General features: G+C 41.3%; 1 protein-coding gene across 1 annotated transcript in view; it reads right to left on the bottom strand.

Annotated features, from left to right (window-relative positions):
• The window catches only part of NSG2 (neuronal vesicle trafficking associated 2), a 37078-nt gene that overhangs the window by 17362 nt on the left and 5001 nt on the right, over positions 1-14715 (bottom strand). The window contains exon 3 of the mRNA XM_067304839.1: positions 4689-4808. Coding sequence (XP_067160940.1) covers positions 4689-4808 — 120 coding nt within the window. The remainder of the gene's footprint in view (positions 1-4688; positions 4809-14715) is intronic.

Below are 14715 nucleotides of genomic sequence, written 5' to 3'. Positions count from 1 at the left end.
ACTACCTACACTCCTGTTCATGAAGTCTGACTCGGTCAAGCACAAAATCCATCAGCAGCTATTGTCCTATTCTCCAGCTTAATTCTTCTTAAGCAGAGTGCTGATGTCTTGAACCCAAGCTCCAGCTAAGTGACAGTCAAGAAAGTGGGTGGAAGGCTTAAGCTTGCTTTCAAGCCCATTCTCCACCTCATAAAAGCTTCTGGCTGACTTCTGTGTTACCTGGACTGACTGAACACATTTCAAGAAAAATGACAAAAGGAGTCACTGGAAACCTTGTCCTACAGAAGTAACAAGACTTTTGATTCAGTGGATAGCCTGCATGAAAAGCAAAAGACTATTTGATCTCATTTCAGCATTGATAAAAAGAACTAAAGTGGAAACTCATGGGAATGATGATACTTACATATTAGAGATTGTTCCCAAAAGCTGTAACATAGGTTCTCATTGGCAAAAGAAAAAGTAAGCCCTATCTATCTCAAATGTATAGGCTCAGATATGTTGTTCCAGAAAGGAACAGGATATGTAGAGTCATCACATTTGCAGACTCTTTCTGCTACACTGACGTATCACCACTGGATGACAAGGCATGGTAACACGCACTACTTTGAAAGCAAGCAAAGTGGAAAGCAAACACCAGACACCATTCCCCTACAGACTGACAGACCTTGATACACATCCTTGCTACAAAGTGAGATCTTTGAGGTTCAAAAACTTCCTGGAGGCACAGTCTCCAAAGGTGTAAACAGTCTGTAGGAGACAAGGTCTGTAATCACTGCCAGTCAGCTTAGAAGAGTGTTGTCATTGCTTCTCTGTGGAGGAGTAAAATGATGAAAGAAATTTCTTATGTATGGATAGCTCAACCATAATGCTGTTTTAACATCATTTTCTTGTAACCCATCTACACACAACTATTTAAACATTTGTTATAAAGTATGTATGGGGTGACTCATCCAGCTGAAGAATAAGCCTAATTGGTCAGACTTCCAGGACACTGTGTGCTGAGCTATAGAGAACCACAATCTCATCTATTAGGGGACGTGACACATTGCAGAAGCTATCTGAAATTCCCAGAAGAGGTAGTGTGAAATAAGAACTGTTGCCTAGGGACAGTCTCTTCTTTATGATAATTAAAGAGCTCAGATCTGTACTATTCTGGATGGATGAAAAATACGCATGCATAAGCTTAGATTCTGGCTTTGGCATGCTCATGCTAGAAAGTCGTCTAATAATTTATTAGCCTCTTCAATAAAAGATATCCAAAAGGCAGAATAAAGGGCATCTGTGGATTTGACTGCCATGTTCATAAAGTCCCCAAATTTCCCCCAGAGAGCCTGCTCTTTATAATGCAGCTACATGATTCAGAAAAAACAAGAACTTGGTGAAAAAAAAATCCTTCTTCCCTGAGAACATTCCCATACCAAATGACCAGAATTAGAGAGGAAAGAAAAGCACTTCACAGATTGATATAGGAATCTGAAAAAGCACTCCAAAGAGCTTATTGGTGAGTGGGGAGCATAGTCATAATATGGATTACCAGCAGCTTTTTTCCCCACACACACTTATTAATGCTGGAGATTCACTTTGCTATATTTGTCTCAATTGATGATAATTTCAGCTTTTGGATGAAAAATAAAATACAAGGCAACCTACTGCATATTCTCCAAGATTCTCTGAGACTCCAAAGCAGTGCAACAGCACTCTCTTGGCTATTTCTTCACATGCTCTCATTGTCCTGTCTCTTTCCCCAGCTTACAGGTACCAGATGCAGAGACACATATCAGTCCACCCACATGTGGATGGACCTTTGGCCTTCACCATCTATCTTGCAGAAGTCAATGGGATGACTCACTTGCTTCTTCCAGTGTACAATCACGAACAGCCTGGCTCAAGTATATATGAATACTTTAATTTCAACCAGTGCATTAGCAAGAATGTATGGATGATATTTCCAATGCACCACTTACCGGAAAGCTATACAAAGCAACCAGCCAGCAACAGAAAATATGATGATCTCATTTATGCTGTCTGTTGGGGTTTTTTTTAAAGCTTTTAAAGGTGTAGCCAAACTGAAATAAAAGTTAAGTATTTACTATGATTTGCTCTTATAAAAAAGAAATGTAAAATGATTTCATCAGTACCAGATAATAGGCCTGCTTATAACCAGAGGGCAGTATTTTTAATAACTTCACTAAAAATATGCACCGGTATAAAAATGTGGTGCAATAAAAAAAAAAGTACAAAAGTAATGAAATATTAGCTATTATCACAGCTCATTTTGGTCAGGAAATAATAGTACAAACTTAATACGATACATGAAAGCCTTATGAAAAGCAGGCAGGGAGAGGCTTATAGTCTTATCCAGTATTAGGCAAGAGGCTGAGTGATTAATAAGTTGGCATTGAAGAGCAGAGAATGAAAATCATATGGACTTTAGGGAAAGGAAATAGCTTAAAAAAATGAAACTGTCATGCTGCCAGGCTGCGTAAGAAGAGACACAGTTCCCACAGCAATCCCCACCATGCCGCAAAGGTGAACAAGTGATGGGTATCCATGCTGGGAGCACTGCTAGGGCCCCCTGCTTCCCCGCGCCGGCTGCCCTTGGCCTCCACTCGCACACATGCGCAAGCAAGAGAAGAGCTAAACCGAAAAGATGAAGGGGAGAGGGAAAAAAAGAATACTTCAAAGGAGGGGTTTGAATGCAAGGCCAAGCTGGGGGTTTGAATAATTGGAAAAAATAAGATACCCCATAGCAGGAGTAGATGAAATGAGATTTATCCATTGCCGTGCATGAGCTATGCTTTTAACTAATGGGCCTCCAACGTGCTCAGTGTGTAAGGATGAGGTGTTCTTGGCTGCTTTTTTAAATAACAGAGCCAGATCTTTGGATGGGATTAAAACTTGGTCTTGTGCTGATGTTATCACTGTTCATGGTTGCAGCATTAAATTTTAAATACCCAGTGATGCACTGTTACTTACAATATCAACAATAATGCCATTTATTAAGGGTCTCTGGCCCAACATATCACTTCCAGGAGACTCTAGATTTTACTGTTGTTTCTCAGGTATGTCATATCTGGTTCTGATTTGTATGTTGTTCACACTGGAAAGCGCCTGTGGTAGTTTCCAAGACTGTGGTTTCCAGACTGTGTTTAAATCAGCATTTACTTTACTAGTGGTACCTGTGGAGCTTTACTATTGGTGGTAAATAGGTATTACGCAAGCAATAAGATCAATGAAGAATTCAGTCAAAATGAACACCATGATAAGACCCCATAAGGATTTTAGATCAAAACATGTTTATGCCAACTGGGGGCAAAAAAAACAAACAAAAAACAAACACCCCCCCCCCCGCAGCTATAAACATTTATTTACATGTTAAAATAAATTATGGATTTAAATATTCTGGATTGAAGCAACAGAACTACCCTAGTTAAATATATGCCAGTGAATTTCTGGAAAAACAGAAAACAGTGCCATTGAGTACTGCTTCAGAAGACAGCAGCTTAAACTTTCTCTTTTCAATAAGCTGAACAAGACTCATATTGAAGTTTATCAGAGATGAATGATAACAATTTTTCCTGGATCATGTTACCATTTTGAAAGTGATAGAAATGATTATTATAATTATTTTCTATTAATTTAGAAGAAAACTGTTTCTTCTAGTTTCTAAGCAAAACTAAGAACAACTGGACAAAATGAGACACTATTCAGTTCCTTGATTCAATTCCTCCTGAGTTTCAAAGAAAATATCATATACCCTTTAGCAAAAATTTACAAGCCCAATCCTAGCTCTTCAAGGGACAGGACTATTCACTAGGCACTACATTCAAACTCTTAAAAGTCTTTTTCCCTATTGAATCTGTCTACACTTTCTATTTAAATCAGTGATATTTTCATTGACTTTGGAAATGTGAAATCAGATCTCACACTTTTATCACTCACATGTTCTGTGGTTTAGGAAAAGGATCATAATTTCTCAATAAAAATAGGAGGAAATCCTAGCTGCTACATGATTGGAGTCTGATTTTAGGAGGAACTGAGCCATTTTAGTTTGTTGCAGTAGACAGGAACTGGGTAGACTCAACAATTCATGAGCTTCTTCCCATGTTTGAGTACAACTTGTTGAAAATTTTCAAAGGAAACATTTTTCCTCAGAAAATTCTACTTCCTCTCAACTAAAACTGCTGCAGTACAGGATATGCTCACATGTATCTCTCATATCTCTTCTTTTATCCATTTTGAAATGACTTTTCATTTATAATAATAAAACTATATAATAGTAAAACATTTTAAATATTAAAAGAGTTGGTTGGCTACAGACCGAAAGAGTTTTTTAAATGTCGAGACAAACTGTTTCAATTAGTTTTTACAGATTTTTTTAATTAACTCAAGTGATTTGAGGGAAAAAAAAAACACATTCAAACCTTTTTTACTTTCAGTTTGGGCTGGAAAAAATTCACACAATTTTTCTTGGGAGAAGACAACCATTTTCTAATGTAAGTCTAATTATGAGAGTATTTTCATGTCTGCCTGAAAAGAAAAAGCTTTATACTCATGCAGATAACCTCTCTTTGACCCTAGTGATGGGTGGAGAGTTAAATTTGTTATGTCTTTACTGTCACTGTGATTCAGTTATTCTAAAATGAATGGCACTTTCATCATAAGGTACTAGAAAAACCATTTCTTACCTTTAGCCTTTCTGTTACACCATCAGTGAAACTGACTGTGAATTCAGCAATTTTGGGCACTCTGAGTTTTCCTTTGTTCTTCTGGTCAGGCTGATATTCTGTTCTTGTTTTCACAATTACCTGGAAAATGTCAACACTTTTAAGGTTTCTGCACAAAGCATGCACATTTTTGTTATCAAAGCCCCATTTTTTTCTATATTAACCTTTCCCTGAACCTATGCAACTGTCTTATAACCGTAAACTAACACAAACTCGTGATACCCTTGGGAACTAAAAGAGATAGATCAATAGATAGGCAGATATACAGACCTAGTACAGTGTGTTTATCACATTGAGTCTTAAAATAGCTGAGAACAAAATGTTTAACAGAGACTTTTGTTTAGGACCAGGCAAAAATTTTTATATCATATTATACGGGCAGAATATGCAGAGTATCAGCAAATCCTAAAAAAGAGCCTCAGTTATTAAAAGCCCAGTCCTAAGAAATTCCACTGAAGTCAGTGTAAATTGAGGCCATTTGTTCTCTCATTTATTCAGATTCCAGATTATCAATATTAATCTCATACTATCACCTTGTTTTTTCTGCAGAAGATCTCAGTTTCAACTGCTGACTAATCCAGTTCCTGGTAATTTTGTTAAAGAAAAAAAAATAAAAGAGAGAGAAGTGTCTTATTCCAACTGAAAAGCCTGTAAGTGGCTTTTAAAAGGGTATGATCAAATTACCAACTGCATCTTCGATCTACATTGAATTAATTTGTAACCCAGAATTAGCTTAAATATTTTGGATAAAATCCACCCACCACAACCAAAAAAAAAAAATGCAACACCTAATGTCAGCTAATCCCAGAGAGGACTAGCAACAGGGCTGTGCTCTGAAACTAAAAACTCTTCAGAGGGGACCGTATCCATTCCATGAAACTTCAGAGCCCTAAAAGACTACACATGCCTGAGTCTATGCAGCAAAATAACAGCGTGAGAGCATGCCAACATAGCTGCACTGTCTTAATCCAACTGGGAAATGCCAGAGAAGACAAAACGACCCCATCTTCAATGTTGGCCAAGAGCTGGAGCTAGTCCCTAGCGCGCCTGGGTTGTGGTTGCGAGCACACTCTACCGCTGCTCTTGTGCATTTTCACTCTTCCCCTTACCAGCCCTGCTACGCTCACATACCCTACAGTGACAGCTAGGCAGACAGGCCCTCTGTCTTTCTCCTATTATAAGAATTTTAGAGACTGATAATACAGGCTTTGTTTGGCAAACTCTTAAGCATTTGTCGAAGGACATCAAAATGAATGGAAGACCCATCCACACTGGGTGGCCTGGACCACTCCTGCTCCCAGCCATTTGTAGAACACTGGGAACATTATACCAATACCTGAATAGGACTCCTGAAATAGGACCAAGTTGCACAAGGCATATAGCGATTTAGTGTGGTTGCAAGGTTCAGCTAGGTTAAACACAAGAGGATAGAACGAACATTGAAGCTCCCAGCCCTAAGGCCAACTCTTTCGCTTTTTGGCCTCCCATTCTAAACTGCAAGACCACACAGTTGTCAGCCTTGAAAAATGAAAGTTAAATACTTAGTGTGGGGACTGGTTGATATGGGAGTGACAGGAGTGATCCTAAAACTCTTACTTAGATACGTAAAGTCTTGAAGTATTGTAGAAAAAGATTATGAAGTGGTGTACGAGGTTGAGTTGCCAGCTTTTGAAGAACTTATTTCCAAATGAAGTCTGGTTTGGACCGGAGAGCGCTCCAGGTATTTAATCCTCCTACACTTAATGCATGTGAAAATCAGAGTGAAAGAAAATCAGCATGGAGTTAAGTCAATTTTCTGGATTCTAATGCAAATCAGCAAAGACCGATGAATATTTACATCCTTCAGCAAATCCCTCTCCATAATATTTAGTACAGTAGCACTTGCAACATTACGCCTCGGGAAAAAGAGAGCAGAAAAAGCCACCCAAATATACTTATATTAGCATTTTGGAACTCAGGATTTCTGATGACACAGCACAGATGTCGGGATACAGCACATGGGAACAAGGTTGATTCAGCGGGTTTGGGACAAACCGATCCCTGCTATTCTCTGAAGCACAGCCCAACACACTGTGGACCAATAAGGCAAAGCTCTCTCTCCACTCAGGACAAACTGGCCCAAGTTAGCTCTGAGTTACAAACAAGTACTAATTTCATTCTCTGGCTCAAAAGGAGCCAAGTGCACTCAGGATTGTACAAAGTTGAACCCGAGCTTTCCAGTCTCCTTGCTGGCCTTTTGTAAACCCAGGACAGTAAATTACCGTATCAGCCATTAACGCCTGGTAACCAGTGCTCAGCAGCTGCACTCATGTTCTGTTTTTAAACCTATCAGCCACAATACCCAGCTCCCCTCTCCTCTGCGGACTCCTGCTGTGAACCTTTCTCCCTCTAATTGCAGAAACCACTGCTGAAGCGATGCCACAGCGTTCACTCTCCCTCTCTGCAATGTCTGATTTATTTTTAGTTAATCTCTTTGAATTCTCCCAGATCCTTGCTTCCTGTTTAATACAGATCTTAGTTGTAGATAAACTCTTTAAATATACATAAGAAGGCTTTCCCACATGCTCTGACATTAGGTCTTAATGAAGGACCATGGGGGCGGGAGGAGAATTAAAAGCCTTACTTGTTTCTATATATAATTTACATCTTTTTTCCACTCTTTGTCATTGATCCTAGTTTTCTTACTGATTTTTTTTACTTTGTCTTTACGTTCAACCAATATCCTGTAAGTAGGAGAGTTTGACTTGTGCTCTCTCCAGACAAGGGTACAGTGTGAGACTGGAAATAAACCCACGCAGCCCTTCACAAGGTATCAATGTTTATCATGTCTGTGAATAAATAAATAACCTCAGTCCCCAGCCAACACAGAAACTACTTGCAACCCATTTTGCTGACTGTGCCAGCAGTGAAATTGTGGGTGCATGGAGCCATAGCTACCCTACTGGTCAGTGTTTTACAGAGAAATTTGCAGTGGTATCAAAAAGCTTTAGTACAGGAGCCAAGATGAATCCTTTGCTAAATGCCATTTGGCAACAAAAAAGCTAAATATCTGCTCTCCAGAAGTATCTTAGTCAGACACCTGGTGGAATTACTCAGCAGAAGAAAGACACGGCGGTCAGAAAGGTCTCCTCTTTAAAGAGAACACAGGAGTGAAAAGATAGAGGAAAAACAGAAAACTCAGAACCTGTAGTGTGGGGGTAACGGTCAGTACTGTGGCAGCAATGATAACAACGCAGTTTTGCTGAAGGCACTGGGTGCACATTTAGAAGAAAATAGCTACCGCTTGTCCAGTCACCTGCAGTCTAACTAAATAAGCCTGAGGATGGATCTGCAGTAACGTTCACCACTTCTCCATCCCACAAGGTGCCACCAGGAAGCCTCAGCAAAGGCTTCTGGAAGTTGAGTTCATCAAATGCCTTGTGCCTCCTGCACTAGCGAGGCCATCCCAGCCAGGGCTACTTCAGCAGTGTCCAGAACAGAAGTGAACGCTGTCAGATCATAATCTACACGCACACAATTTCAGTGGAGCGCTCCCCAGGGCTGGCAGCCTCCCATGCATCCGTCAGGTGTGAGGGTCTCTGGAACAAGTTTAAACAAGAGCTAGTAAAAACACACGAGAGCTTGGTTAAAGCACAATGCATCATTCAGAGTGCAAACTTAGGAAAGGAATAATTAATATTACGAAGAATTCTTCACCATATTTTTTAGCATTATTAGTTTTGTTTGCTATTTTGTTTTTTGTTTGTTTGTTCCGTTTTCATCTGCCAGTTTTCTGGTTTGGATTGTTAGGGTGGGACCCTCCTACCACCCTTTTTTCACCTTTTCTTTCCATTTTGTCACTGAGAGATAATTCCTGACAGTACAGTCTACCAGAAATTGTAACCACATTGCTGTTGGACTGTGCAGTAATAAAAACCCCACTGACTCCACAGTCAGTGCAATGATCAGAGTTTTTTTATCACTGGCTGCCCCTAGAGTGGTTCCATCAGAGACCAGGATCCCACTGTTTGAATGCAAACAAAGCATATTCATCTCACACTAAGACAGGTATCCTGGGAGAGCTATTGGCATTTATTATAAACCACAGCAAATAGAAAGATCCTGATTTCCTCTTCTTGTTCATTTTGCAGCCTTGCTGACTTCAGTAGAGTTATTCTTGATTAAGTCTGGTGAAAGGGAATATAAGAAGTGGGGTCCTATGCAGGTTTAAATTCAAAGCAAACGGAAGTGAAAGAAATGCCCATCTCTTCATTTTCTTCTTTGCAATATTGTCATGGTGGAAATGGATTGCTGTAAGTAGGTAAATTCCATAGTCTGCAGTACTGCAATACTTCTAGTATTTTTTGGCCCCATGAGTACAGAAAATAAATGCAAACAACCAAACCAGTGCTTAAGTAGACAAGTAGCCTCTTGAATACTCCCAAAATAGAAGAATCGGCTCCCTTTCCATCCCTGCTGAAGCAGCACCTTTCTGCCCATTCTCAGTCACCTTTCAGCACATGCCTCCTTGTTCCCACACCTCCTCCTGCACACTCCAAGACTTGATTCAACTGATACACCTCATGGTGGAAAGGGTCTGGCACTTGCAGGTCAACATGCTTTTGTGCAGGTCAAATAAACTTTCTGGGGCAGGGAATCCATTCTTATTTATCTCATGAAGCAAGCTGCACACCAGTAACTCAATATTAAAGAGCAAGAATTATCCCATCAACCTTTTTTTGGATTAGCTGAGCCTTTGTGATTGCTGCATAAATACCCTTCAAACTTTTCTGGACACTTGTCAGTCTTATTGTTTCTTTACCTCAGCCCTGATCCTGCACTGGCTTATGCCTGTGGCTCGCTTCACACGCTGTTCTTGTCCAAGGAGAGCGGCTTCCCTGCCAGCTCAGGCCAGCCCATCTGCATCCCTTTAAAACCCACTCTGTGGATGGAGTCCAGATGAATACCAGCTCAGGGGGATCTCCCTGCAAATTTATGTTGCTGCTCTAACTGTTCTTAAAGTTATCACACAATTTCCTAGGGACTCCTCACCTGTAAACTGCAGAGAGACTGTGCTGTTTATGATGGATGCAATAAACAGAACAGCACTAAATTGCCTAGGGTTTTCTTCACTTTAAATCTGAAGCAAAATTGTTCTTTGAAAGTTGCTTCCTAGAAGAAGTTTGCAGACAAACTGTAAGAACACAAGAAGTGTGAAAGAGAGAAAAGGGCTTCCACTGACCAGCAAAAAGACACGTCCAGTTACTAGAATCTACACTTCTAGTTCTTACAGCTTTCTCCAAAATTAAGTTTATCTAGCATTTGAACTCATTAAATTCCTACTCAAAGCACTTACGCACGTAAGTAGTCCTACTAACATCAGCAGGATTAGTCAGATATTTGAAGTTAAGTGTGCATTTAAGTGCTTTGCCAGACAAGAGCTTAAGCCTTGCCTCAACCACCTTCCCATAGCCAGTTAAATTACTGTTGCTTGGGGCGCCCGTGGTACTCTTTGGCAAGACAACAACATATCAGCACGTACCCAGTATCCCCATAGTAAAGATGGGGGATTAGGGGAGGGGAAAGGAAAAAAAGGGGGGAGGGTATTAATAAAGGTTAGTAATGTGCTGAGTCACACCAGCAGTTTGAAAGAGAGGAAGAGAGACCAGGGCTTGCTGCTACTCATAGTGCACCGTGTTTTCTCATTTTTTTCTAAACTGTGCACCTAAGGCGATAATAGCAGCTCCAGCGCATTCTCCATATAAATACAGCATTCTTGGAATTAGGGGCTATTAGAGCATGTGATGTGGCTGGGGTGGGGAGGAATTGGATACGCTATGGGAAATGGCAGCTCTCTGCAGAACTGCTGTCGTCAGTCTTTCTAGGTTAGCACACGTAAGCACACTCTCCTTGTGTCGAAAGGTTTCAACTTTCTGCCCACTTTCTTGCATCTTCTGATTCTTCATTCCACTCCCACATTAAACGCTTTTCCTGTGAGAGTTCAGCAGTAATCTATAGAGAACGGACTATAAAAGTTATAGAAACACAAATGTGGTAGGACACAATCCATATCTTTCATACTGGTCTACGTAAGAAAGATTTTGTCTAATTATGCTGCTTACCAATACATCTATCAAGTTCTAAACCTAAATGTGCTTATTATACTAGGCTTAATGCTGGTGACAATACTGGAGTCAATAGGAAACCTTTCCTGGTCTTTAATGAATGCAGGACCGGGCACCTTTTCTGTAATGATGGCTTGGAAAATTACAGGTACGCTGAGGTGAGAAACAACAGATCAGGCTGTGGTGAGAAACAACAGGCTGTGTACACCAGCAGGAAATCCATCATCGACAACCTTGGGAAAGTAAACAGTAGGAGAGCGTTGAGAAAGCCAGATAAGAAAAAGCAAGCAAGCTTCTATAGAGGACTATATTAAAAGCATTTGCTTTCAGAGGGAAGAAGCAGCGTAGACGTGAAATGTGACAAATGGAAAAATATCACATCAAGCACGGAACTTTAAAAAGGATTTTCCTGCAGTGGGATGAAGTAAGCGTTTCAGAAAATGAACTGCTATGAATTCTGAGTCTTGTCTCTGTCTGGTTAAATGTAACATCATTTATTGCCACTTTATATTTGCGTTCAAGCTCTATGGTTTTCCCTGAAGAAATGAGTAATAATATTTAACATAAATGGCATTGTGAAAACTTTAAATTATTCATTTGGAAAAGGACATGCAGCCCTGCTGTAATTCCCACTTCACTGCCATGGTGCATGTAATATATTGTGGTGCAGGTGCTGCAAAGTGCAGACCATAAAAATTTAAAATACTACTTCCCAGGATTATTAATAATGAAGACCCTCTCACTCAGAGAGGCTTTTGGATTGACAGAAGAGAAAAAAAAAATATGCTGCTTTACCAAGGAGAAAGGTTTCTTCCAGGTTCAAAGCTGGCCTTCCTAGTCCCAGAAAACGGTTGTAACACACCCCTCAGTTTCCATATACGTTAGTCATGCTCACTTAAATAAGAATGAGACTCTCAACTTCCAAAGACACTCCTTTCTTCATTCCTTGCAAAGAGAGAATAAAAAATCTAAACCAATTACTGGCACTGACATTGTGGTTTCCTCTGTCTTGATAACCCAACTAGGCATCAATATCCAAAAAAGTCTTTAGACTGAGTTCCAGCTGTAGCATGCTGTCCAGGTTCCTGACGATAGCAAAATGGTGACCCCCCAGTCCTGTCACTAAATCTGCTGTGACTCAGTTGGTGTCTAGGCTTACGAGCTACAAGCCAAAGAATGGCTAAAATTCCCCACCTGCTCCCCCACAACATTCTCCAGGGATCTACCGGCTGTAATCCTTGCACACAGCCAGCTGCGAAGGGCAAATGAGATGTGCATACTGCCAACAGTAGCTGAAGTTATAATACTTAGCAATAAAAAGCGCAGGAAAAGAGCTGAAAAAAAGAATCATGTTTCAGGGCTCAAAACAATCTCTTGCTCTGCAGGCTTAGGATGAAACATTCACAGACAAGAACTGCTCCACACTTGCTGCAGCATCTTCTACACCTCCTTCTGACTGTGTTGGACCAGCTACTGCTAGAAACAGGACACATTGGACCAGAGGGACCAGTAATCTGAGACTACCTGGAAATCATCATGCTGCAGATTCCCAAATTTTTGAACAATTAGGCCTTTAAAAACTTTCCCAAATAATTACAACTATCTCCCATCCTACGGCAGAGGCAGCTCTGCTTCCTTATCTACTGGATGAATGCATCTCAGCATGCAGACTTCTCAGAGACTAATAATGATTGGTATTTGGGATGTATGTAATGGTAGTCCCCATGACATCCTAGTCACTACTTGACTATATGAAATGCCTGAAATACCAAGCAGCAAAAGAAAAAAAAAATCCAAAGGACACTAAGTCATCGAATCCATAATCTTCATAGTCAATGGAGAAAGCCACAGTTAGTGGAAACAGGCTGCCTTCCCCCCTGCCCGCCCACTATATCAGCTCATCTAATGGATGTTGTGCTACAAATGAGTTTCACAGAGGGTGGTAGAGAAAGAGTGGTCTCCTGAATCAGTGCCAGGAAAATATTCCAGGCATGAGGAACATCACAAAAGGACAAAGACAGCAAATGTAATCAGCCCTGGCGTCACAGATGAAAGGGAACACGGAAAGCAAAGGCTGCACTGGGAGCTGAAAGACGCTGAGAAGGGAAAGGCATTGCTTGCAAGTGCAAAGAGAGCTTGTAAAATTGTTCAGCTTAGTCCCCCTACAAATCCCCATGTGACCATAACCAGCAGGAATCCATGGGAAGCTGCGTAAGGGTGACAAAAATTGATTTCAGTAAGTTCAGCAAGGGAAGGATATAGCAAAGCAGACAAAAGAATCAATCACACAGGAGTAGTGATGGTAAATTGGTCAGGGTAAATTAGCAGAGCTCCATTGATTTCATCTAAACTTCACTCATTTACAGTAGCCAAGAATCTTGTCCGGTCTCACTATATAAACCAGTAAGTAACTGGTAAGTGAGTTTTAATCCACAGTCTTGCTGAAATGATAGCTTCCGCCTGCAGCAGTATGTTTTCTTGTTAGAAAAAAGAACAGATTGCAACAGGCTTAGCCAAATATCCATACTCCAACACACTTTTTCTTGTCTGTGCCCATTTCCACTGTTTCTGCAGAATACAGATCTAGGAGTTGCAGTGTAGATACAACCAGGTTTAAGAGAGGCAATGGAGCTCACATGAGGCAGGCATGAGCTAGCTTTAAACTACCTAATTCAGACAAATATAGCAGTGAAATTAAGGAGAAAAAAATTTCTGTACAGGCTACACAAATCCTGAAAGTTTCCATACTCAGGAGCTGCAGCCCACCCTATGGTAGCGACATGTTATCTGTATGCAAGTGAGGTAGATTAATGCTACCCCAGGTGTCTGTGAAGGCTGCAAACGTGCGTTTGGATTGCAGCATAGTCCTGCCGTGAATGGATCGAAAGCGAGCCAAGGTGCTCAGTGTGCCAGGAGACGTCTGGCAGGACAGCAATTACAGCAGAACGAGAACCTGAGCTGTCACGAACCTCAGGTAGAGCCGTCCAAGACAAACTCATGTGCAAACAAAACCAGAAAGGCTCCCCCAGAAACTCTGCTTTGCCAGACTAAGAGCTGCTGCAAATATTTATTACAGCTTAATGAGCAGAGGCGGTGTTTACATTCAAACCCACATGTAGAGGACAAATGGATTTGCACAGGGCAGAAGGGGGACAAAGGAGAGGAAGGCTCAGACTTTGGTGTTTGTGGGGATTAGACAGAGTTTCCCAAGCAGGGAAAGGACAAGAAAAGGAAGGACAGCCTGCCCATTCCTTCATATTTGCTAGGCTCTCTTTTTCTTTTCCTCCTTTTACTCATGCTTTCTTTCCGTTTGCTTCAACCTCTTCCCTTTTACTCTTCCCTCTTTCAGCTGCCACGATTACTATTCCCTGCCCCATCTCTTTGCCATTTGCCCCTTCACAGCAAACCCCGAAGCTCGCAGCAGTGTGAGCAGGAATGGGGATGCCAGCACCCACGCCAGATCAGGACCCACCGGCAGAGGGTGGTGGATGCAGCTGAGCTGTCCCGGCCCCACCACGTGTAGCAGCACCCCGAAACCAGCTCCACACCGCCCCGACTGCACGTTCGGGCTGGCTAGCACTGCTGTGTGCTGCTAGGCAATGCAGAGGACAGATTGGCATCAGTATTTCAGGAGAGAGCTGCAAGTGGTCCCCAAGGTACAAAAGCACTCATTCAGCCTACTATTAATTATGCCAGCTCAGCTGGCTAGGACAAAACATTATTTTCTGTGAAACACATAGGGACAGTCTCTGAGCACAAGGGACCTTCCTGATCTTCAGGAACTCTTGATTACTCTGTATAAAAGCACGGCCCAGGCCATTCTGAGTGGGGTGCGGCCAGGGAGGATAAGAGTCGGGAGCACAGGATGGGAAAAGCGTTTGAAG

This window comes from Apteryx mantelli, chromosome 14, assembly GCF_036417845.1.
Source record: "Apteryx mantelli isolate bAptMan1 chromosome 14, bAptMan1.hap1, whole genome shotgun sequence".
Lineage (NCBI taxonomy): Eukaryota > Metazoa > Chordata > Aves > Apterygiformes > Apterygidae > Apteryx > Apteryx mantelli.
This window is presented reverse-complemented; position numbering and strand designations above follow the sequence as displayed.